Source organism: Macaca fascicularis, chromosome 9, assembly GCF_037993035.2.
Source record: "Macaca fascicularis isolate 582-1 chromosome 9, T2T-MFA8v1.1".
In the NCBI taxonomy this organism is placed as follows: domain Eukaryota; kingdom Metazoa; phylum Chordata; class Mammalia; order Primates; family Cercopithecidae; genus Macaca; species Macaca fascicularis.
This window is the reverse complement of record NC_088383.1, coordinates 132,989,090-133,013,925: the sequence shown is the minus strand read 5'-3', so window position 1 is coordinate 133,013,925 and position 24,836 is coordinate 132,989,090. Positions and strand designations below refer to the sequence as shown.

General features: G+C 50.0%; 1 protein-coding gene across 6 annotated transcripts in view; it reads left to right on the top strand.

Moving 5' to 3' along the window:
* CHST15 (carbohydrate sulfotransferase 15) overlaps window positions 1-24,836 on the top strand; it is an 85,163-nt gene that overhangs the window by 48,838 nt on the left and 11,489 nt on the right. For all 6 annotated transcript variants that reach the window (XM_045361716.3, XM_005566678.4, XM_074003022.1 and 3 more), the window contains exons 3-6: window positions 304-643; window positions 2,755-2,901; window positions 6,524-6,680; window positions 22,406-22,562. In XM_045361716.3, the coding sequence (XP_045217651.2) occupies window positions 304-643; window positions 2,755-2,901; window positions 6,524-6,680; window positions 22,406-22,562 (801 nt within the window). The remainder of the gene's footprint in view (window positions 1-303; window positions 644-2,754; window positions 2,902-6,523; window positions 6,681-22,405; window positions 22,563-24,836) is intronic.

Here is a 24,836-nt window from a genome sequence, read left to right as displayed (position 1 = left end):
TGTCAGAAAGGTAAATTATGGTTGAATGGATTTTAATTAAACTTTTATTCTTTAACTTTAATCAAAATAATCTTTATTTTGGATTATCTTTAATCCAAGTTTTTTTTGTGGGGGGGGAGGGGCGGGGGTGAGGAAAGCACAGTCATTGACCGTCTACCAAGTTTTGCTTTATTTGTTAGTCATTGTCAAACAGGTCGAATTTGAAGACGGTCGTCAGTCTCAGGGCATGTTCCCATTGCGGTTAGATTGTGTCTTTGCTCACTTTCCCCTCCTCGGTGTCTCTCCTCCTCTGTTTCCTTGCAGATGTTTTCAGTCATCCCCAATAAATTCCTTCCAAACAGTAAGAGCCCCTGTTGGTACGAGGAGTTCTCGGGGCGGAACACCACAGACCCGTACGTCACCAACTCCTACGTGCTCTACTCCAAGCGCTTCCGCTCCACCTTCGACGCGCTGCGCAAGGCCTTCTGGGGCCACCTGGCGCACGCGCACGGGAAGCACTTCCGCTTGCGCTGCCTGCCGCACTTCTACATCATAGGGCAGCCTAAGTGCGGGACCACAGACCTCTATGACCGCCTGCGGCTGCACCCTGAGGTCAAGTTCTCCGCCATCAAGGAGCCACACTGGTGGACCCGGAAGCGGTTTGGTGAGTGCCGGGTCCCAGGGCTCCTGTCTGGTCTCGTTCCATCATTCGTTCATTCCTCCCGCAACGTTAGCGCTGGGGTTGGGGGGCGAGGGCCGCAGAAAGAGATTGCACAATTCCCTTGTTAGGAGGCTGTTCCCAGGCAGAGACCCAGCACTGGAACCCGGTTCCAGTGAGCCATGCAGTGAGCATTGATTGCCAGCTGTGTGCAGGACAAGGGGACGAGTCAGAACTGGCATCTCTTCTTGTTCCGAAAGCCCGGGCACATGACCCGAGCAGTGAGCAGTAAGTGCCAGTGGCTAGTAAGGGCCCGCAAGGAAGGTGTGATCGGGACTCTTGTCTCCCAGCTCTGTGTCGCTCCCAGCTCTGTGCTGCTCCCAAGCTCTGTGCCGTTCCTCTGCTCTGTACCATTCCCTGCTGTTCCCTGCTCTGTGCTGCTCCCTGCTCTGTGCTGCCTCCTGCTCTGTGCTGTTCCTCTGCTCTGTGCTGCTCCCTGCTCTGTGCTGCTCCCTGCTCTGTGCTGCTCCCTGCTCTGTGCTGTTCCCTGCTCTGTACTGTTCCATGCTCTGTGCTATTTATCTGCTTTGTGCTGTTCCCCTGCTCTGTGCTGTTCCTCTGCTCTGTGCTGTTCCCTGCTCTGTGCTGCTCCCTGCTCTGTGCTGCTCCCTGCTCTGTGCTGTTCCCTCCTCTGTGCTATTCCCAGCTGTGTGTTGTTCAGCTGCAGTCACTGCACCTGGGGGATACTGAGTTGCTTCAGGCCTCAGCTTCTCTGACCTGCCCCATCTGCCTTATGGGTTCCATATGATAACCACATGGAGATCATTCTGGAGGCCCTGCTCTCAGCCCTTTGCCGCAGGCTGACCATGACCACTGCCCATCCCTTTCTGCTCCAGCCCAGCCCCAGGCACCCTGTGGTCCTCAGATCACTGTCTCCTTTCTGTAACCTTTTGCTTGTGCCAGGAGAGGTTTGGTCACTGGAGCTGAGGGGTATACGTGCCTATTGTCAACCAGAGTCTGGGCAGGCCACGAGGGTGTTTTCCAGTAATGGACTCAGGTTGCCTAGAAGGGAATCTTCAAAATTTTCCTTAGACCAACTCTTAATGTGTTTCCTGACAAACGTTTGCTTTCATCCTTTGATGATGTTCGTCCTACAGTGAGCTAAAGTGTAAATGTTTCTTTTGTGGTTTAGCAGCGGCCGCTGTAGGAGCCAGGGTTTCACATCCCTATGCATTTGCTGGTGTGTCTGAACACACTCCCCTGCTGTAGGGTGCTCCCCCGAGGCTCACAGTGATTTCCCCTTAATGAAAACCAGCTTCCCACTGGCAGGAAAGGAGGAAGAACAGAGGCGGGCCTCTGGAATCTAGTCTTCAATGTCACCTTGAACCTCTTGTTGCTTTGGCCATGGATGTTCTCTTTCCAATTTCCATTGACTTCAGGAGTTGTGGCGTTGGGAAGTGGATTTTTAAATGTTTGCAAGTGAAATTTATTTATTTTTCAGGCAGGGGGTGAATTTAAGCTCTATGTGGCTGATGCCAGAATCCATGTCTGTCTAGAGTATGATCAGTTCCCCTTGTTGTTTGGACAAAGGGCAGGGTATTTGATTGAACAGGGCAGGAGAGAGAACATCAGGCAGGTGCTGGCTGGCCCCCATGAGGAAGGCATCATGGAGTTTATAGGATACTGCCCTCCTCTCCCCCGTGGGCTGCCCTTGGTCCTCTGTCCCTGTTTCACACAACATATGCATCCTGGCTGTCATTGCTGCCCGGCCACTTAAGAGTCCCACCTGTGCACAAGTTAACCAGCCCCAGACTCTGTCCCTCCAAGCAGACATGTTTCTAGCTCTTGAATAGGTGTTCCAGTCTTTAATCTCCCACTGTCCAGCTTAGTGGTGGTATCTTCCAGCCCTTGAAGCATGCATGGATTGAAAGTGGGTAGCCAGGCCCCATAGACCCCCATCCCCAGCGACCCTTTCTGAAGCTACCCGGGCTGAGCCTCTTGCTGGTGTAGCCAGGCCCTTTAGGCCGTTCCATCTCTCTTTGGTTGCTGTCTGGGAGGCCATCGCTCCAGCAGTAGCAACTTTGTCCTCAGTATCTCCTGCATCTTGGTTCTTGTAGGAATTGTCCGCCTAAGAGATGGGCTGCGAGACCGCTATCCTGTGGAAGATTATCTGGACCTCTTTGACCTGGCCGCACACCAGATCCATCAAGGACTGCAGGCCAGCTCTGCAAAGGAGCAGAGCAAGATGAATACAATCATTATCGGTAAGGCTTCTGTGTTACTCTGGCAGGGCTAGCACCCTCCCTGAGGTCCTGGCTCAGGCTCCAGGCCTGGCCCAGCTCTGCTTCACCTGCAGAACATTTGCATCGTGGCAGCAGACTTCTTTTGAGCCTCCACTGCTCCACCTGGCCGTCACTTTTACCACTACATAAAATGTTCACATCACTTGAACAGTTACTATAAAGCAGAAATGTTGACTTTCTACGTCTATGGAGACTTAAGGACAACTGATGGCTTTCGTGAGAAGTTGCCATTTCTTTGTTTTTAAGAAATTAAGCAGGGATATTGACTTTTTCCTGATGTACTGATCTGATAAGTTTGGATGGGGAATTATAAATGCAGTTAACTGGTTAGTCATTGATTTGCTGCTTGGGGCTTTTGTAATCCCTGGCCACTGGGACCATATAAGACGGGGGCAGCTTCTTCTGAAATAGACTCCGCTCTGACACATCGCCTATAACTAATTGCTGTTTAAAAAGCCTAGCCTCTGTCAACCTAATGCCTTTGGGCATTCAAAATGAGGTTGATTAATAATAATTTGTTTTAAATATTCACAAGATTATTTTATAAGTAAACATATATGTTTACTCTTTTTAAAATTTATTTTTTATTGTATAATTTAAGGTGTACAGCATAATGTGATGTTTTGTTGGAAACAGAGACAATGAAATGATTACGACAGTAAAGCAAATTAACGTAGCCATTTTTTTTTTCACAGTTACCTTTGTGTGTGGGGAGGGGAGGCGTGTGTGTGGTAAAAGCACCTGAAATATACTGTCCTGGAGAACTTCCGGCATGCATTACTGGATGAATAGGATTAATAACTACAGTGCACACGCTCTACCTTAGATCGCTAGAGTTGTTATTTGTCTGACATAATTCTTTTTATTGGATTCAGCTTAGAAGGCGTTTATCCACTGATGCCTTCTGAAAGAGAAATTGAATCACGTTTTGCTTAAATTGTTTACCATAGACAGTGATCTATTTTTTAATTTCCCTAGATCTGTTATATTTGCAATCTCCAAATTAAATAAATCTATTAGCTACTAAGAGGAATTGTAATCAACCCTTTGAAAGATGACTTTTGAACTTAAGACTCTCCTATCCAAGGGGACAGGCTTATGTGCCAAAGTCTTGACTTACTCTTTTCTTTTTCTTTTAAGCTCAAAGACATGAAGTCACTGGGAGTCACCTCCAGTATGATTTAGCTAGTTTTTTGCAAACTTGGGGGTCCAAACTCCCCAAATCTCAAGTCTGACTTACATTTCATTGTGACTCCTATACCATATGCCTCTGGGAAAATCACATGTTCTTATGAAAGTGCTAAAAATATGTATCCTCGGGCCAGGAAACAGAGACTAAGACAATGAATGAAAAAGGAAAGCCTCCGTTTGGTCTCCTAATTTTGCGTGCTCCTAGGTTTTAAAAAGAACAAAAAATAAAATCACTGTGCTGATATTTACTTAAAGCAGAGTTTGGTGAGTTTTAGGGTAGTCTTGTGGTGGGACAGGTATCTAGCCCCGCCTGGGCCAGCAGCCAGCTCTGTGCCGTGCAGCCGGTCATTTTTCCTGTTCCTGGACTCTGTCTGCACCTCTGCAAAGTGGAATTGTTGGACCAGGTCAGTTCTAGACTCCTTCCAGCTCTGAAATGGGACTCAGCTCTGCCCCAGCTCTTCCTCTGTGTTAGATTCTGGGCAGAGACAGTCCTCCCCTAGGGCAGAGAGGACCTTTCTTCTGCTGTCATTGTTGACAGCTAGAGTCACACAAGAGCTTCAGGATGCAAGTGGCCTGAACGTGATGGCTGAACTTGGGGCTAGGGCTTTAGGCATGTTGAAAGGCTCCTGCGTCTACTCCCAGGTACCCAACGTGGTACTCTTTGTTTCTTGAATTGCCTGTTGTCCCCCTTGTTTCTTAAGGTCTGAGAGAGGAGGGGCCGTGCTTTCCTCCCCTGATCTGTCCCTGGTGCCAAGCACAATGCTGAGCACAGATTAGACACCAAATGAATGCTTCCTGGGTGGATGAAGGATGGATGGTGGCCGGATGGAAGGAAGACAGTCAGGTGGATGGAGAAATGCCTCCATGGCTCTAGAACCAGTTCATTTTTGAGATCTGACAGAATTTGTGCCAATTTAGCTAGAGAGTTCATTTGTCCTTTATATTCTTATTCGTTGTGAGTAGAATTTTCAAGGGACTTCTGATTGACTTGTTTTTTCTGTGTCCTGGGGTATTATCTCTTTAAAAAAAGAAAGAAAAAAAGGCCAGAACAGAGCTGTTCACCTGGATGTCATTATGCATCCGACAGAACTGATAGGGGCCTGCAGGGATATGATACACTTGTCACTGACCAAAGACTCAGTCATCTGGCTCAGTCTTTCCCCGGATAAGTAACTTTCAGATGTGTCCTGTGGTCCTTGGCAAACTGTCAGGAAATCAAGTGTAGAGCTGATTGATGGATTTGCCTTCCTTTTTAAATCTCTGAAGACTTTCCCAAACACACACACACACACACACACACACACACACACACACACACACCCTCAAACCCTCAGGAACTTGGCTTCGTCCTCTGGGAGAGTCTGCGCTGTTGGAATGCCTGCCTGTATCTTGGCATCACCTCTGTGCTGGGATGTGTCTTTGCCATTTACATCCTTCACTCATGAGGACCATGATGAAATGTGAAACTGGCTGGGACCCAGTTCCCGTTCACCCAGTCTGCACTGAGTAGGCACCAGCTGCGTGCAGAGCAGTGGCTCACAGGAGACAGGGTGTGTGAGCCCTGTGGCAAAGCCCCTCTGTCTTTTAGTCTTAGAGTATGCCCTGAGATGAACAGTTACAGCTTCAAGGAAGGAAATCGCACTCGAATTCCTCGTCAGGGTTAGTGTTCCCACCCTCCTGCTTTCTCCTGATGCCTTGGAAGGAAACCATCTAGTACCAGCTCCAGGCTCCTGGGCTGCTAGACCAGTTCTCGGCTCCTCCCAGCTCTGAAACGTGGTTTGGCTCTGCCCCAGCTCTTTCTCTTTGTTAGATCCGGGGCAGAAATGGCAAGGCCTTTCGCCATCTTGGGCCCCCAGTTCAGAGAGAACTCCATCTATTACTAGAACCATCTACTATATAGAACATATATTGGAAAACTATACAGGAAAACCATTTTCAGAACCACCTATAATTTCCCACCTCGATAACTGCTATTTGTGTTTTGGTGTATTTTCTCACAGACTGCATTCTCCGTGGGCCCTTAAAATGCCACAGAGCTGTGCACCATGAACAAAGTTAAATACTGTGAAACTGGGGGCCCAGATGCTGGTGAAGGTTTTCTTTTTTGCTCCCCTTGGAAAGGGGGCTCAGGGGTGGGGACACTCAGTGTTGCATGGATTGCCTGGACTTCCAGACAGAGGTTTTTGGGCTGGAGGTGGGGTGTGACTGTGGCAGGGGTGGGCATCCAACCTTCTCTCTTTGGAGTCCTGTTTGCCCACAAAGGCTGACAGCTTGGCCTCTCCTGCTGCTTAAGAGGAAGGCATCGGGACCAGCTTTGGCCTCTGGCACCCGGGGCCACTTCGTGGGAGCCTGAATCCCACCCCTGCTCACTTGGAGTGTTTTCTGTTTCCAGGGGAGGCCAGTGCTTCCACTATGTGGGATAACAATGCCTGGACGTTCTTTTACGACAACAGCACAGACGGCGAGCCACCGTTTCTGACCCAGGACTTCATCCATGCCTTTCAGCCGAATGCCAAACTGATTGTCATGCTCAGGGACCCTGTGGAGAGGTGAGCAGTTTCTGTGTGTTGTATTTGGGGTGAGAAGAAGAAGCACTTTTGAAGAAAGGTATTCTCCTGTCATCACAATTAAGATTTTGTCTCCTTTAGAAAAAATTGAATAGGCCAGGTGCAGTGGCTCACGCCTGTAATCCCACCACTTTGGGAGGCCAGGGTGGGTGGATCACCTGAGGTCAGGAGTTCAAGACCAGCCTGGCCAACATGGTGAAACCCTGTCTCTACTGAAAATACAAAAATTACCAGGCGTGGTGGCACACTCCTGTAGTCCCAGCTACTCGGGAGGCTGAGGCAGGAGAATCGCTTGAATCCAGGAGGTGGAGGCTGCAGTGGGCCAAGATGGCGCAACTGCACTCCAGCCTGGGCAACAGAGCAAGACTCCATCTCAAAATAAATAAAAACAAATAAAAATCAATGGAACTTGCAATGTTACTGCTGTTTCTTATGTAAGTGTTATTCTTGGGGCTGTCGTCACTGAGTTGACACACATTGCAGATTGTTTTCTTAACCATTCTGATCCTGGTCTGCATGTCTTCAGCCCCAGTGGGCCTGACCAGGGACACAGGACGGTTCCTTGGTGCTGTCAAGGCTCGGGAAACACCCTTAGAATCAGGGGCGTCGGCATCGCCACGTGGTTTAACTCCTAGAATTCTGTGTCTCTCCACGTGGTTGATGCCTTTATCCTTGTCTGCATTGAATGTACAGTTTCCAGCTTTCCTTGAGAGACCAAAAGGAAGAACAATGATGAGTAGAGCAGCTTTGCTTTAAGATCAAGGGTTGCCCAGCGTGGGTGAGGCCAGGGTAGTGGGATATTGAACAGCCACTGTGGGGCGGCCCAGCTGCCACTGGGCGCTGCTTGCATCATTGTTGCCTGTGTGAATACAGAATCTCAGGGCTGCCAGGACTTTAAAATTATTTAGTCCAACGTTCCCTCCAGTACCACCACATCAGAGCAGAGGGGCCGCAGTCTAATCCGAGGCGCTCTGAGTCAGGGAATTCTCTACGCAAGATGGCCAGTGTAGCTTAGGACAGCTGTGTTCCTATTTTGAGACCAGGTCTGTTCTGGGGGAACATGCACTCATTAGTCCTGTTTCTTCTCAATACAGTCAGACAGACCAAGTCTAATCCTTCCAAAACAGGAGAGGCTGGCAATATTTAAAGACGGGGACCACAGCCCTTTGTGTCGTATTTTCCTTTGGGCCAACTGCATCTTCTGATGGATTGAATTATGCCCCGCAAAAAGATATGCCGAAGTTGTCTCCCCCAGTGTGTGTGACTGTGGCCTTATTTGGAAATAGGATCTTTGCAGATGCACTCAGGTTAAAATGAGGTCATACTGGATCAGGGTAGACCCTCAGCCACCCTAAGACACAGGGAGCATGCCTCATGACGAGGCTGGAGTGATGCTGCCACCAGCCAAGGGGTGCCAAGGAGTGCCGGCAGACACCAGAAGTCAGGAGAGGTATGGAACAGATTCTCCCCCGGCACCCCAGAGGAGCCCCCCTTGCCCACACCTGGGTTTCAGACTCCAGCTTCCAGGACACTGGGGGAAGAGTCCTGTCATTGTGCACCACCAGTTCATGGTGATTTGTCCTGGCAGCCCCAGGACACTGACCTGTGGGATCCCTTCCTCAGGTGGCATACCTTCGTGGCCCCACGTATTTGCCAATTATAACAATAAGTCGTGTTTGTTGTGGAAATTTTAGAACATATATTGGAAAACTGTTTTCAAACTATAATTTCTCACCTAGATAACTACTATTTATGTTTTGGTGTATTTTCTTCCAGACTTTTTCTATGCAAATAGGTGTGTGTATATGTGTGTGTGTGTGTGTATACACGTGGGTGTGACGGTACAGTCTTATGTCCTGCTTCTTTCACTTTGCATTCTTGTCCCCAAAAAACATGCTTTAAAGTCTGCCCTGGTCACACTTCTGAGCTGATGTCCCTCTTATGGAGTCTGCATGGCTCCCGCCACTCTGAGTATGACCTGGTTAGGGAGAGGCTGGATCCGCCCTCCCTCAGCCCCAGCGCCTGAGCCTGAGCTCTTGGTGGCTGTCCCAGTGCCATGCATTCTGGCAAGTGCCAGGTGTGGTTTCATTCCCTACCCTCTGCATCTCCCAGCCCAGGACTTCGTCCACTCTGTTCCGAGGCAGCCACTGACTTGCTGTCACTTGCCATGTCCCGTCCCACCTGCTGGTTCCTGTGTTTTGGAGGCAGAAATTGGCCTTGCTGAGCAGGCTGGTCTCCCTCTGTTCAGCAGGGCTGATGCACACTAGCGGAGCTCTCATGGTGACATAACTGTCACCTCGCACTGACCCCTCGCAGTCCCTGGAGGTGTTTTCACAGCTGCTCTGCCTCCCTCCCCCCCACGGCTCCCAGCTGAAGGGCGCAAGTGCTCGGTGTGCTCATCAAATTGTTTCCTGTCGCTGCTCCTTAGTTCCTCATTCTGAGGAAGGTCAGACCACGCCTTAACCTCAGGGGCAGCCTTGTGTGCTCTCTGGGCACAGAGAGGTGGGGGCCCATCTGTCAGGACTGGGTTTGGTGTGTGTGGGCCCTGCTCTGGGCCCTGGGAGACTGGAGCTCCCGGTGGGCACGTGGGCGTGGCTGTGGTTGGTTACAGTAGTGCAGAGTAGGAGGCTGGGAGAGTGGGCTCCTGAGTGGGGAGATCCAGAAGGAATTGACCCGGAGAAAACTGATGCCAGACTCGATTTTGAAGGATGAATAAGAGTATGCTGTGTAAACAAGGAAGGAAGGTGGGTTAAGATGAAGAAACCTTCCAGGCAGAGAGAAGGACAAGTGCAAAGGAAAAGACCACGTGTTCTCCTGTTTGGGGTGGAGCCAGGGTCCAGTGGAGCCAGGGTCCCTGTTAGGGGGTGGAGCCAGGGTCCCTGTTAGGGGTGGAGCCAGGGTCCCTGTTAGGGGTGGAGCCAGTGTCCTTGTTAGGGGTGGAGCCAGGGTCCCTGTTAGGGGTGGAGCCAGTGTCCTTGTTAGGGGTGGAGCCAGGGTCCAGTGGAACCAGGGTCCCTGTTAGGGGGTGGAGCCAGGGTCCTTGTTAGGGGTGGAGCCAGGGTCCCTGTTAGGGGGTGGAGCCAGGGTCCCTGTTAGGGGTGGAGCCAGTGTCCTTGTTAGGGGTGGAGCCAGGGTCCAGTGGAGCCAGGGTCCCTGTTAGGGGGTGGAGCCAGGGTCCCTGAGTGTGTTTCTTTTTTCCTGGGTTCTGGTCCCACTTCTGAGGACACAAACACCACAAAGGTGAGCGTTGGAACAGAAGACAGCAGCACCGTGCAGGTGCAAGTGGCTCAGCCAGGAGCAAGACCTGCCAAACTCTTCTCTCATACCCAGCCCGAGTCTGCCAGCTAGAAGGAGGCTCACAGTTCACAGCGTGGTCCCCCCAAGTAGCCACCATGTTTTCTTCTTTTAATAACAAATACTCTATTTATCCTAGGAATTGAACGTGAAAGCTTCTTGCCTCCCTGGTCCTCAGCCTAACAGAAATAGTTGGTCAATTCAAACACATATTCAGCCCCTGCCACAGGCTGGGTGCTGTGCTGGGCACTGAGCATACGTGCCCTGGTGAACAACAGTGGCCACCCAGTGCCTACCCCCTGGGAGCTGGTGCTTTATCAGAGAAGTGGGCGGCGGCTTTGTCGTGGCACATGTCCTGGTTCTGAGGAGAAGGGCAAGATGCTGGGGCAGCAGCATGTGTTAGGACGCTGACCCAGGCCTTGCATTGCCTGCTGTATGAGTTATGTACTGCTAGGGAACAAGTTCGCCAAAACTTAGCAGCTTCAAATGGTTTCTGGGGATCAGGAACCTGGGTGCAGCTTTACTGGGTCCTCTACTTCGGGTCTCTCTGAAGGCTGTGATCCAGCTGTCACCAGGCTGGGGCTCTTCCATGTGCTTGACTGCGGAAGGACCTGCTCCCAACTGGACATGGTTGTGGGCAGAATTTAGCTCCTTCAAGAGCTGTTGGAATGAGGGCTTCAGATCTTTGCTGGCTTTTGGTGAGAGGCTACCCTCAGTACCTCGCCAAAGGGCCTCTCCAGTATGGCTGCAGGCTTTATCCAAGCCAGCAAGCTAGAGCGTCTGCTAGCAGATTAGAAGTCACGATTTTTTCTAACCTAGTCATGGGTGTGAAATCCCATCATCATTGCCATATTCTGTTGGTTAGAAGCAAGTCGTGAGGTCTAGCCACACTCAATGTGAAGAGACTACAGGGTGTGAATACCAAGAACCGGGGATCACTGAGGACCATCCTAGGAGTCAGCCACCTCCCGTTCTGCACCTGATCCTCAGGAAACTGGGGCCTGGGCTTTGCAGCCAGGAGAGTAGCTTCCAGCTTGATCCCAGCTCTAGTGGCAGAGGAATTGTGTTTATGTGCGTATTTTCTGTGTAAGTTACTGACATAGCAGCTATTTCATTTATTCTTAAACATTTATAAAAATAAGTAACAATAGGAATTTCTTCTTTTTCGAAGGCTGGCGCGTTTCCCATCTCGGCCAGAAAGGATGATAAATACTGTGTGTTTAGATCACTCTTGAAGAAACAAACACTCTGAGCCCAAGTTCCATTAGCATAACGGGATCCTGGGCCATTAGCCCTGTTCTGTGGCCTTGCACTTCTGTACGCGGGAGATGTTGTGGGTCGCTGGGTGCAAGTTGGATTGGTCCCAAGTTGTTCTTTTCCTTCTATAAATTGACTTGGAGAGGGGAAATACTACTTTTATTTTTAGTTTTAGGTTCACATTCAACCTTTACTTCTATAATTGATCCAAAGTAGAGGGTTTGAAAATGTTGGAATTTTAAGCAAAGTCAAATCACTTTTAAATTTCCAGAGAAAGATTCAAGTGGCAATTTTTTTTTTTTTTTTTCCTGGAGGAGAACAGAGGAATACTGGAAAGAAGTGGACGGGATGGTTCATATGGCCAAAGAAGCCAGCCAAGAATTCATGTTCCAGTTTTCTCTCTGTAAGAGATCATGACAATTTAAAACTAGCTTCATGCATTCCTATGCTAAGTTGGCCCAGTTAATTAAAAAGAAGCTACCAGTTGCAAGCAGAATTTGTCTTTATTTAATCCCATTCGTAAGTGGTAAAGACTATTCTTTTCAAATGCATCTCACACTAGCCTCCTGCCTCTTCGTTTGTGAGACAGTTGATAGAGTTTGTCTCTTACTTCAGAGGCAGTTATAGCCCCCATTAAATGTGAAAAATGCGTGGAAGGTGCTGGCCCCTCCAACCTAGTTGCATTCCTCTTTTATTCAAGGGACATTTGGAGTGGGGTCATGCACCATCTGTTAAGGATTTTACAGTGTCTATATTTTGGGTTTAATTCTGTGTATAGTCTTAATGCAATGCCCAGAAACGACCCACCACAGGAATGGTTCGTTTTCCCTTTTTATGACGACGAGTCCAAAGGGCAGGAGAACTCAGCTCAGTGAAGAATTCAAACTCGGTTTTGACCCAAATGCCTGGAGTCTTGGAACCTGGCTCATTCTTTTCTTCATCGGCTTCTATAAACTGCGTTTTTAAACAACCCGTTGGACTGGCCAAATGATTCAGTTATGACGATCAACTAGGAAAGGAAGCAGGCTTTTAATGAAATGGATTCTGTTATAGGCAGTCACTCAGGGGGACACAGAGGAATAGTGGGGCTGAACATTTGGACAGGAATCCTGGTTGCATCAGTTTCACTCTGTCTGCAGAGCGTGTGAGGGGGCGTGAGGGTGGTGCGCAGCTGAGTAGGAGGTGTACCGGGGTTTTGGTGCTAGGGACACAGGCATTGGAACCCCAGCTCTGTCACTTACTGCTCTGTAAACTGGGACAAGAAACTTAACCTCTCTGTGCCTCATTTTCTCATCGGTAGAATGGGGGAAGATAGTCCTACTTCCGGGGTAGTGAGAGTTCAGTGACTTAATATATGTAGTGATGTGTTTAAACAGGGCTTGACAAATGGAAAATATGTAATCATTAGCTATTATTATTAGGTATCAGTAATAGCTCATAATAATAACAATAAACTGATTACTCATTTACTCATTCCCCAAATAGAGTTGCAAACCACATAACCAAGTTTTGGTCAACAGTGGACCCCATGTATGATGGTGGCCCCGTAATGTTACAATCCCATGTTTTCACTGTGCCTTTTCTATGTTTCAATACATAAATTCTAACTCTTATGTTACAACTGCCTACAGGATTCCTGCTGTACAGGCTGATAGCATAGGAGCAGTAGGCTGTACCTTGCCGCCTAGGTGTGTAGGGGGCTGTGCCATCTGGGTTTGTGTGAGCACTCTATGATGTTCACATAATGACATCGCCTAATGATGCATTTCTCAGAACATATATGTCACTGCTGTTAAGTGACGCCTGGCTGTATTTATCGAACACCCTTGATGTGCTAGATGCAAGCTGTACATACGAGAGGAAAATCCATCCCGTTTGCTCTCAGGGAGCCTCTGTCTACACCTCATTCACCTACTTCCACATCAGAGGGAGCAGGATGCCCACCCTAGGGCAAGAGCCAGCACGCACAGGAGGGAGCTGAGCTGGATTCATGCCTTTGAACCGCAGCAGAACTTTGACTTGAGAATCTCTCTTGCTATTCAGGCAGCACCAAAAGCCCTTCTCCAAACAGCTGAACTTCCCCCAGCCCCTAGAAGCACTGATTGAAAGCCGTGGATATGTTCTCAGTCAGAAGAGAGCCTGGCATTGGGAATGTCATGCGATGTTTTCTCTAGAACAGATTTGCACAAGGATTAAAACGCAGGCTGTTCCTAGCACTGAGGAATTCATTATTGATTTAAACCATCTCAAAGGGAAATTAGGAGAACGCCTCTGTGCAGAAGAGACAGAATGAGGAGAAAGCCGTGGGGCTGTAGAGGTTGCAGCAACAGCCACAGATCGATTTCTCTTTCTCGCTCCTCCCTCCAGCTCTCAGTCTTTCCTTTTCTCTAAGATTTTGGAAGATTAAGAATCACAAGGGTCTTTGCGAGGACTACTGTAGTGCGGTATCTTTATTGAAGCTGCCTATTGATTCCTGGTGGGTTCAGGCACTTTGCTTTCCAGAAGCTGCCTGTTGACACACCTTGATATGGGCCCTGGAAGTGGTGCGAGGTCACTTTAATAGGACTGAGCTGTTGAGCCACCCGAGGTCAAGGGGGTTGGCCTTGACCACAGAGAGGGGAGGGAGAGCTGGCAGCGCCCAGGCCAGACGGACAGCTCCGGTCTTTGTGAAGGAGTTCTCTGAAGACTGTTCAGGAGGGACTGCCTGGTGAGGCGCCACATCTTGTTATTGGTGGGAGAGAAACCACCAAGCCGAAAACTCCCAAGTGTTGAACGATGTTTATGTTTTGGGGAAATGTTTGCGAAGTTCTTGGCAGTCCTGTGTATTCCCACACGATTGTTTGGAAAGGACAGTTCCGAGCAGGAGGCACACCCTAGGGAAAAAGAGCCCCGTTGTGTCTGTATCTATAGAGATCCCAAGGTGAGATGTTGCCCGCTGGGCCGGGATCAGGGAGGGCACTTAGAAACGACCCTGGGGCAGCCAGAGTTTTGGGACCTGTCTTGCCCAGAGTTCTGGGCTGCTTAGTGAGGTTGACGCTGTTGAAGGAGGAGGTCACACATGTCACATACTGGACCCCCCGGTGTGCAGTGGCCATTGCCCTGCAGTGAGGGGCCCACACCCTGGGTCTGGCTTTGTAACCAAGGGTAGCCGGGCAATCCTCAGTGCACCCCAGGTTTCTTGCCTGTAGAAACATCTGCCATCAGGATCACTGGTGAATCACGAGAAGGTGCTCTGTAAACCACACCAGGCTCGGAGATGTCAGGGATGCTTGGTGTCGTCTCTGAGAAGTGCTGTCTCCCAGTCTGTGAACAGTTACCGGGGCCCTGTGATTGGATGCTCTGGAAGGAACAAAGAGGGGCTGGGAAGCCCACTTGTGCACAAGGAACCTAGGGCCTGGTAGGAAATAGAATGGCCCCGATAAACAGGACACCTGTCATTCATGTGGGCGTTTTTAGGACCAAACGTGGATGTTCTTAACTGGCAGAAAATGAGCCTCCCCAGTGTCACCCCCGTGTTCAGTCTAAGGTGACCGTAGACAGTCCCTCCAGATCAGCTGGCCTGGCCAGTCCTGTCTCATCGAGCCTCCTAATGAGACAGTCACAGTTCGTGATTCGGTGGAACAAAAGGTCTCGGTCTCAGCTACATTAAATGGCCTTTTTTTCCTGGTAGGAAAAATATATATAATCGTTATTGATGGTACCATATCACAGGCTGGGAATTATTGATCAGTGATTTCAATTCGGATTCCAGCAAATGGAGAATAACGAGGCCAGGTGCTCTGGCTGCCTCTCATTACGACCCTCACGTGGCCACAGGACTGCAAGATGTTGTTGAGGGTGAATTGGAGGACATGAGCGTGTCCCCATCTCGGGTCCTCCTGCCTGAGGAAATGTGACCGTTCCCGTAACTGTCATTGAGGAACCAGCTGGGGGTGTTTGAGGAATACGGGAGGTGGAGCCAGTGCCACTGGGGTGAGCCAGCCCAGGGATGGTCACCTGCTCCCCGCCGCCTGCAACTGCAGCACCAGCTTGGGATCTTTTCTCAAAAGTGGCCCTCTGAGAAGTCCCATGCATGGAGCAGTAACTGGAGGAAATGTCACAGCTCAAGGCCACCGAGCACCTGCCCTTGTCTGAGCTGAAGCTGAGATTGAAGCTTGTGTGTTTGGGTGCCTATTGAGCTGGGTGATCTTAGTGACTTCTGACATGAGTCCCTTTGGAAACTGCTGTGTTAGAACCAGCAGTCACTTATCAGGGCGATGAAGACACCTTGGGACTGGGGAGTGGTGTGTTCGCACAGCTGTGTGGTGTCTACTAAAAACTGGCGACTTGTTCACATTAAATGGGTGAACGCTACGGTATGTGGATCATTTCTCAATATAAAAATGATATGAACAAAAATACTGCAAAAGGAGGAGGAGCCCACCGTGGAGAGAAGTTTTCCCAAACTCGTGGCAGTGGAGCCGGGACCTGCGGAGTTCTCCACGTAGAGGGCAGGCCAATGAACAACCACATCGTCACTTAGGAACTGGATCCGTTGAACTCTAATGAGCTATTGCGATCACCAAGGAATATTAGCTTTTCCAAGAGGTACAAGATCCCGCAGTGTGTTCCGGCTTCATGATAGATGCCTGAATTCCCTTTTGCTGTTGCTGTCACTTTTCTAGATGCCCAGTGCGATGTTCCATAAACACATTTGCTGTTCCCGACCGTGGCGTTGGAGTTCCTCACGTTTATCCTAAGTGTTTGTTTGCCACTCTATTATATTTGTAATTGCTTATCAGTCTCCTGTGACTTACTAAGTAGCTCTGGAGTAGAATTGACTTTTTCTTCCAAATCACTGTGCACCCAAAATAATAAAAACATCTAAACAAACAAAACCCGAAAACTGTCAGTGCAGACGGCCAGCACCCACTCTAGTCAGCCATGGATTTGTCTCCTTACCTAAGCTCGGAGGGCAGGGGCCACATCCTGCTGGGTGAGGGGCTTTGGGGTCAGGCAGGCCTGGGTTGCTTTGGGTCCCTGTCCTGCCCTGGAGCTTCCTGGGCCGCGTGACCATGGGCAAACTCCTTAACCTCTCTAGTGTCAGCCTTCTCCTCCATAAAATGCAGTGGCCCGTATCTCATTGTGGGGTTGTGAAGATAGAAGCAGAGCATGCCTGCAGCACCCTGCACAGGGCCTGGTGGTGGTGGCCCTCCCTACCCCCCAGCATCCACATCAGGAGTGGAAACTGAGAACATTGCAGGTGCTAAACCCAGAAAGCAATCACACAGAGCCCTGTCCTGCTTTAATAGTGATCAGCTCACTGACCTGTGCTCACACTGGCTCAGAACAGCACCCTGTAAGTGTCCCTGAATGAATTCAGCAGTGGTCTTGGGGTGATCATCCAGATTTTACATAGTAGGGCCTTGCCCACTGCTGGCCTCTCCTTTGTCCCTTGGGGAGAGACATGGTCACTTTCAGAGGCACTGGACTGATGGAGCCCTATGCCCCCAACATACATTTCCCATCCCACTGCTCCTCCAGGGGTCCCAGGACCCCTGCACTCCACAGGAAAGGGACTGAGCAGCACCCCATGAGCACAGGCCCAGTGTGAGGGGCCGCACCGGCAGCCTTCTAAAATAACCGCAGCACAGAAGGCCTGGAATGCATTTGGACTTATATTTGGAATTGTCGTTGGAAACAGTCCTGGCCAAATGTAATACCCATCTGTTCAGGATGGTTTGAGAGTAAGAAAATGAGGTGGCTCAGCTGGAGGGGGCTGGGCAGCCCTGAAACTCAGGGCTGGGAGGGTATCAGGTCCCCTGGCCCCCACGCTACCCTGGAGCCCTCCTTCCCTCCAGCCTAGGCTGCTTCTGCCTCCTAGGACCATCTGATTGTGTTGGGCTGCCGTGACTGGAGATATTTCCCCTTGCCTGCACCAGGTTTTCTTCCTAAACCTTCTGCCTGCTGGTCAGTCTTTCAGGAGTTCGGGACTGGGCTCCCTCCTGCTGAGGTTTTGCATCTCCAGGGAGAGCAGCCAGGTTTGGCGCCCAGCACTGAAAGCAAGCGTCCGCTGAGGCCGCATCTCCAGGGAGAGCAGCCAGGTTTGGTGCCCAGCACTGAAAGCAAGCGTCCGCTGAGGCCGTGAGCTGCCTGTTGCCTGGCTCCGCCCTCCCACATTCCTGATGCGGTGCCTCTGTTAATGCTTCCTGGGGTTGCATCTGTGCCCCTGCAGTTCTGTGATGATTCATCGTGAGCTGTGTGTTTTCCGTGTTGGTCTCCTTCCCCCACTTCCTCATGGGTCAGTGGATTTTGAAGACTAAAAGGTGGACATTTCAGTTTGTCTCTGTATGTTTCATCTTGTTCAATGGTGTGCCTGTCCAGCCTTTTGAGGTCCACTGGATACTTATTCTTGATGTGTTTGCTGTTCTTCTCGACATTTTCTGAGTGGCTTTAACCCACCCAAGTGGCTTTCCCTCACCCGAGATTATTAACTCACTGCTTTCCCCTGGAGAGTCGTCAAGGGGGAAATGATAGCTTTGTTACTTGAAGACAGTCTTAGGAAGCATTCGCTTAATTTTTGGGGAGAACCCAAACAGTGCTCCCCTGTCCGAGTACTCCCCTGAAGGGAAGTGCATTTGCCTTCCTTCATGCCTCCTTGTGGGAAACCTGGCCACATGGCTCCAGTCCCCCGCTACCCTCATGGCCACTGTTCCAGGGTCTCAGGGTGGCAGAGAGGTGTCAGCGAAAATAACTCCTTGGAGTTACTGGTCTTCCTTGGAATTGGGGTTTAAAATCTGTATTGGTTTCCTAGGGCAGTCGGAATAAATCACCACAAACTTGGCTTCTTAAAACAACAGAAATGTATTCTCTTATGATTCTGGAGGCCAGAAGTCCTAAATCAAGATGTCTGCAGGGTTGGTTCCCTCTGGTGGCCCTAAGGGATAAAAGCCGTCCCCTGCTCCCAGCTCTTGGTAGCCTCCAGCAGTCCTTGGCGTTCCTTGGCTCATAGACGCTGCACTCCAGGCTCTGCCTCCGTCTTTCTGTGGTGCTCTCTGTCCTCTCCTGTTTTTATAAGGACACCTGCCATTGGATTTGGGACCACCTTAAATCCAGGAGGATCTCATCTTAAGATGCTGCACTTAATGACGTCTGCAAAGACCCTTTTTCCAAGAAAGGTCACATTCACAGGGGCTGGGCTTAAGACTTGGACATAATTCTTTGGTGTCCACTGTCCATCCAGCTACAGAATCCAGATGGTGGCCATGGCTTGTGGTGAATCTAGACCCTGTTCAGATGTCTGTGACACAGCAGGATGCCAGGGACCCAGAGTGGGTTCTCACAGTGGGGTTCAAGGGTCTCCCAAAGCCCACTGCCAATTCTCTGAGCAGATCCAAAGTATCTAGAGGTGACTGAGAGGCCAAAGGAGTCTCTTTTCATCCAGCCCAGGAAGGAGCGTGACCTGGCTCTCAAAGGCTGTAAATGGGACTCACTTTAACCCACCCCAAACAGATGAAAATCAGCCGTTTCACCTGCTGGGGGTGGGCTTGCCTGGTTGGAACAGTGGGTATGTCCCAGTTTTTCCCAGGGATTACTTCTTGATCTCTGAAGAATTGTATGCAATCAGTAGATCCCTCATAAAGTGACTTTGTATTTAAAATCAAGACAGGCTTAGGTGCTTTTGTTTTACTTATGAGCCAAATATCTGCAAGAAATGTTATTACCACAAAGAAATTCTCAGTATGGAAACCTTCAGCCAATGTTTGGGTTTGTATGAGGTAATTTATGTGATGGAATTCCAGTTCCGCCAAACAATTTGGGTAGTTCTGTGGGCATCTTTGGTAAAAACTGGGCTTCAAATTCTTATTTAACGTGGGATTTTATGACATTTTCAGAAGCATCTGTTACTTTTCATTGACGCAGTTTCTTGGGCTGAGCCATAATATTGACAGGACTCGTAGGAAATGTGTGAGCCAGGAAGGGTACCCCTCGGACCCGTTGCCACCTGGCACCCCTCAGTGCACACAGCCAAACCCTGCTTGAAGGTTCACGTGTATCTGATTTTGGCATTTATTGACCAGTCATTTAAGTCATAGTAACTATGAGCGACCCTATGGTGACAGATGCCGTGTTTCAGTTTCGATGTGTCTCCTAATTCTGAAGAAGGAAAATAGCACAGGTGATGTTGGGGACGCCAGTAATAAGCTGATGTGGTGTTGTCGTGGGGAATATTCTCAGGTGAGTGTGGATCTGGGGAAATCCACTCAGTGACCACCGAGTACCTTTGCTGACTGGTCCCTTTGGACAGTTTGGCTGACCAGGCTGTGGTAGACGGAACACTCCTGTTCCGGTGGGTGTTTTGATTCTAGGAACTCTGTGGGTAGATCTCAAACCACTCGCTCAAGACTTCCAAGAGGTGTCCTCTGTGGACATTGGCCGTGGATGAATTCTAGCGGGCTGTGTCAGAGGCACCCCATGTGCCAAGGTGGGCTACGGAGGTGGATAGCTTCTGGGCCTGTCCCTGAGAAATGCTGATCCCTGTATCATGACCTCAGTTAGAGGGGAGGGCGGTGGAGGAGGCACATTTGCAACAGACCCTGCTATAAGGGAGCACAGTTTTTGCAGGACAGTGTGTGGCTGAAGGTCTGGGTGTATTTGGAAGTATGGATGTCAGATACCCGGATGCATGGGTGCAGAAGGAGAGTCACAGGACAGACTCTCTTTCTTTCCTGTGATATGGGTGCAGATGAAGAGTCCCTGGAAAGAGGGGAAGCCAGGTTGGAGAAGCTGAAGGAATAGAAAGTATAGAGCTTCGAGGAGAGAGAAGCCTGATCCCGCAGAGCCATGTAGGCCACATTTTTCATAAGCCCGGTTTCACCCTTGATCCAGAGATGCAGGTGACACAACGAAGGCTGTGAGTGTGTGAAGGGTTCTGGGAAGAGCCATGGGGCTCATGATGAGGTGTGTGTGCAAGAAGAGAGTGGGACATATGGCAGGAAGGTTGAAAACAGACAAAAGGGGCTATAAGGAGAGAGAGAGGAGAAAAAAGAATAGGAAATTCACACCCTGAAAGTTCTGTTGAAGATAAAAACACTTTGTTTTGTTTTGTTTTGTTTTGTTTTGTTTGAGACAGGGTCTCACTCCCATTGCCCAGGCTGGAGTGCAATGGCACGATCACGGCTCACTGCAGCCTCAACTTCCTGGGCTCAGGTGATTCTCCCACCTCAGTCTCCAGAATAGCTGGGACTACAGGCACGCACCACCATGCCTGGCTAATTTTTTGTATTTTTAGTAGAGACAGGGTTTCACTATGTTGCCTGGGCTGGCCTTGAGCTCCTAGGTTCAAGTGATCCTCTCACCTCGGCCTCCTAAAGTGCTCGGATTACAGGCATGAGCCACTGTGCCTGGCCCTGACATTTATTAAAATGGCAGTGCAGGCCTTCTTCAGGACCATGGTAGTAGGTATAGGGACTGCCATGACAGTTTTCCAGTAGAGGAGAGAGACTCCGAATACAACTAGGAAAAGTAGGGATTTTAAAGCTGAGGCAGGTGGATCAGTTGAGGTCAGGAGTTCAAGACCAGCCTGGCAAACGTGGTGAAACCCCATCTCTATGAAAAATACAAAAAAATTAGCCAGGTTTGGTGGGTAGGCGCCTGTAGTCCCAACTACTCGGGAGGCTGAGGCAGGAGAATCGCTTGAACCTGGGAGGCGGAGGTTGCAGTGAGCCAAGATCACGCAGCTGCACTCCAGCCTGGGCGACACATTGAGACTCCATCTCAAAAAAAAAAAAAAGCCAGGAGCAGGGCGAGGGGGTTGGTGGCTGGAAAGTTACTAAAGGGAAACATCAAGGGGGAAGGGGTGGGGATTCCGGCTAAACCAACCCGATGGGATTCTTGCTGGAGACAGGCCAGGTGGCCAGGCACCTCCTGGAGGTGGTGGACCAGGAACCTGATCGGATAAGAAGGGTGATCAGTTGTCAAGGGTGGGGGATTCTGGCTGAACCAGCGTAGCCGTGTCAACAAACAGCATTTTGACAAATTTAGTTTAAAGATCTCCCTGGTGTTTATTAGCACGGTCCATAAACAGGGCAGCATCCCATTCCTGTAATACGAAGGTGCCCCTGTGGACCCAGCCAGGTTCTGGCTTTATAGGCAGAAATGGGCTGAAGAAGCAAAAACAGGGAACAGAGAGTGGATTGTTCATTTCAAAGTGACTTTCCTTCTAGGGTTAAAGCAAAGGGGACGTCTGACTGGTTGCTGTGAATCCCCTGGTTTTTGGAAACTGGCCCGTTCTGAGTTCAGTTCAGTTACGTGGCACCTAGCACAGATGACTGTTCTGGCCTGTGCAGAGGCTCAGTCCAGAACAGTAGCCTCTCATCAAGTTTGTTTAACAGCAGGATTCTTGGTAAAATAGGGTGATGCAGAGATGGACGTGGAGGTAGAAAAGTTGAGGTTTACTTGGGAGGAGGATACAGAGGAGCCCGAAGTGGGTCAAGGAAGACAACCAGTTCCTGTGTGGCAGCGATCTGCCATAGCGTGTGTGGTGTCTATGAACAGATCCATGTCCACAGGTAAACGTGTAAGTCTGCAGGTATTCACGTGCATGTGTGGGGGTGCTTTTATATTGTGTTAAAAACAAGGTCCCTACCAACCTAGAAAGACACATTTCATCATTTTTTTTTTCAATGTCAGGAATGTGTATGCAAAGGACTGGGAATTTCATGTGAAATTGTAATATTGCGAGAGCAACAGATGCTCTTATTTTTGCTCCCTTCAGCAGAGGAGAGAGGAATGAGAAGGTGTATAAAATTTTCATGGCTTCTCTTTGCTAGTGTACCATTTTTGTAATCTGGTATTGTTTGAAGCTCCCTGTTACTGTGAAAACAGAGGCTGCCTGAGATGACTAGAACGAGCAACAACAGAAAAGCGGCCAGTGGCTTGTGTGGGGCCAGTGTAGACACGTCTGGGTCTGGAAGAGCTTAGGTGACCACGAGAAGGGTGGGAGCTCCAAGGGACAAGGGAGGTGGCTCATCTGCAAGGGAAGGAAGAGGGGTGGTTGTGTTTCAATCAGGAAAACTGGATAAGATAATGTAATTGTACATTGATTTTCATTGTCACCCAAATGGTGTGATTGCACGTTCATGGGTGGTAAAAATATACATTTATTTTATTCACAGGTTGTACTCAGACTATCTCTACTTTGCAAGTTCGAATAAATCTGCAGACGACTTCCATGAGAAAGTGACAGAAGCTCTGCAGCTGTTTGAAAATTGCATGCTTGATTATTCACTGCGCGCCTGCGTCTACAACAACACCCTCAACAACGCCATGCCTGTGCGTATCCCCCCCGAGCTGGCCCCCGGCAGAAGGAGCTGGTTTGTTGTTATTATGCAAGTGGCATTGTGGGCTTGGGTTTTAGCATAGGAACAGAGAGAAGCGTTTTAATGTGCAAATGCTGTTCCCCATTATTCATGGATGTAAAAGCTGAAAACTGATGGGCTCTTAGGCTGGCTCCCTGCCTTCTTCCCTGCTGGTCACCTGCCACCTCCCCCTCCTCCCTCAGCAGGAGAATGAGGGTGCGTTTAGGAAGATTACCATTTAGCAAGACACCCGGCAATTAGAATCGGCAGACGCGAGGACACCCGACTCTCAAATTGTCTTAAGAGCATTCTCTCGAGCGGCGGATTGTTTTGTTGGTTTAAAAAATTACCCACCAATGATTTTCAATGCTTCTTTGACAGAGTCTCAGTTGAAAAATATTTTCGGTTGATTCCTCAATCGTATCTCTTGTTCTTCCTTCAGAACTATGTCTGTACATTTCTAGCCTTTTCGAATGCTGTTAATGGTGAATTCAGCACCTTTTAGCCCTGGGATAGTTTTCCATGCTGGGCTCCCTGGGCTGGCTGTGTGCTTCAGCAGCAGGGCTTATGCAGCAAGGCTAATGCCGCTGCCTGTTCCGGAGTGGCTTTACAATCCTTGCTCTGCTCAGCGTCTCGCATGGCAAGGCAGGAACAGGCCTGCTGTGGAATCTCGGAAGGCCCCAGGGTGGTGGGACTTCAGGCCTAGAGGCCCTGTCCCCTCTTTCTTATTACAGAGGCCGTCGGATCTGGGAGGCAGCATGCAGGGGCAGCGGGTGGGATTCCAGCCTGCCCTGTTGGACTTTGTAGTTTGGCAAGGAAGATGCCACAGGGACACAGGTACCCCAGAGTCTGCTCTGGTGCCAGGTGGGAGGAGTGCACCTTGCAACCAGCCATTAGTGTGGATCAGGTTTCTAGCTTGGCCATTTGCTGGCTGTGTGACTCTAGGCAGTTGTCTCAGCCTCTCTGAGACTCAGTTGCTTTGTCACACAATGGGGTAATAATACTGCTTTACCAGGCTGTTGTAAGGATTAGAGAGCGATGAGTCTGTCTTGCATTCCTGCATTCATTCTTGCCACTATGTCCCCTGCATGGTGCTGAGTCCTGGGGCCACAGCAGTGCCAGGACAGGTGTGGTCCTTGCCTTCCTGTGCAACTGGCAGGGAGAGAAGATGGAGGCTGGGCAGGGAGCTCTGGCCACCAGAGAACCACCTGAGAACAGGGCATCAGGCAGGTTCCTAGGAGAGGGAATGTCTGTGCTGAGGCCCGAAGGAGAGTTGGCCAGGGAACTGAGAGCAGCGTGTGCAAAGGCCCAGTGGTCAGCACCACCTACCATGCAGAACACAGCCAGCCGCGTGGTGTGGGAGATGGGGGGCACTGAGGGAGGGGGCTTGGGTGTGTGGCACGTGGGGCCGCACCCCCAGGACTTAGTGAGCCTCAGAAGAAGTCTAGACTTCACCCTGAGAGAGATGGGACCCCTCGGAGGGTTTTAAGCGGAGGATAGTGTAGGAGTGGAAAAGGAATATCTCACTACTATGTTCATGGCTGAGGCACCTGTAATAAAAGACTAAAGCAAGAAAGCACACATACTTGTTTAACGTAAGTTTCATGTAACCCGGGAGGGAGCCTTCATAAGGAAACGGAGACCCGGAGAAACAGGAAACCTGTGTGTGTTTGTGCTTGGGTTTGATGAAGAGAGCAGTTGGGCACAGGGCTATGATTGTCAAAGGGGGAATGACCCAGTGGCTCTGCGGCCACAGTCACAGGGGACACAGGGTCTTGGAGAAACTATTTGTGTGTGGCTTGGCCAGCACAGCTTGTTGACCCAGCTTCGTGACCCAGAACTGCTCTCACCTGTGACTCTTGGCCCTGGACCCCTATGGAGTGAGTCTGAGAGAACAGGCAGGGCAGCCTGTCTGGCTCTCAAGGTGGCTCCCTGAGGGCGATCTGAGGGCTGGGGCTGGCAGGAGGAAAGGGGCGCCAGCAGGAGGAAAGTGGCGCTGGGTGTGACGCCTCAAGGTGGGGTTGTGGTTTCTTCCAGCACGATCACGATCACGACGCTGAGCACAGAGGGGTGCCCAGCGTGTGCTGACAGACACAAATCAAGTTGCAGCTGTGACTCAGGCCAGGCCCATTTCGTGCCACATCTGCACTTTCCTGCTGCAGGTGGCTCTTCCATCCTGCAAGCCCCACATGGAGGACCCTCAGTCCTGGCATAAACAGTAATCACAGCAGCTAAGAGCCAAGGCTAT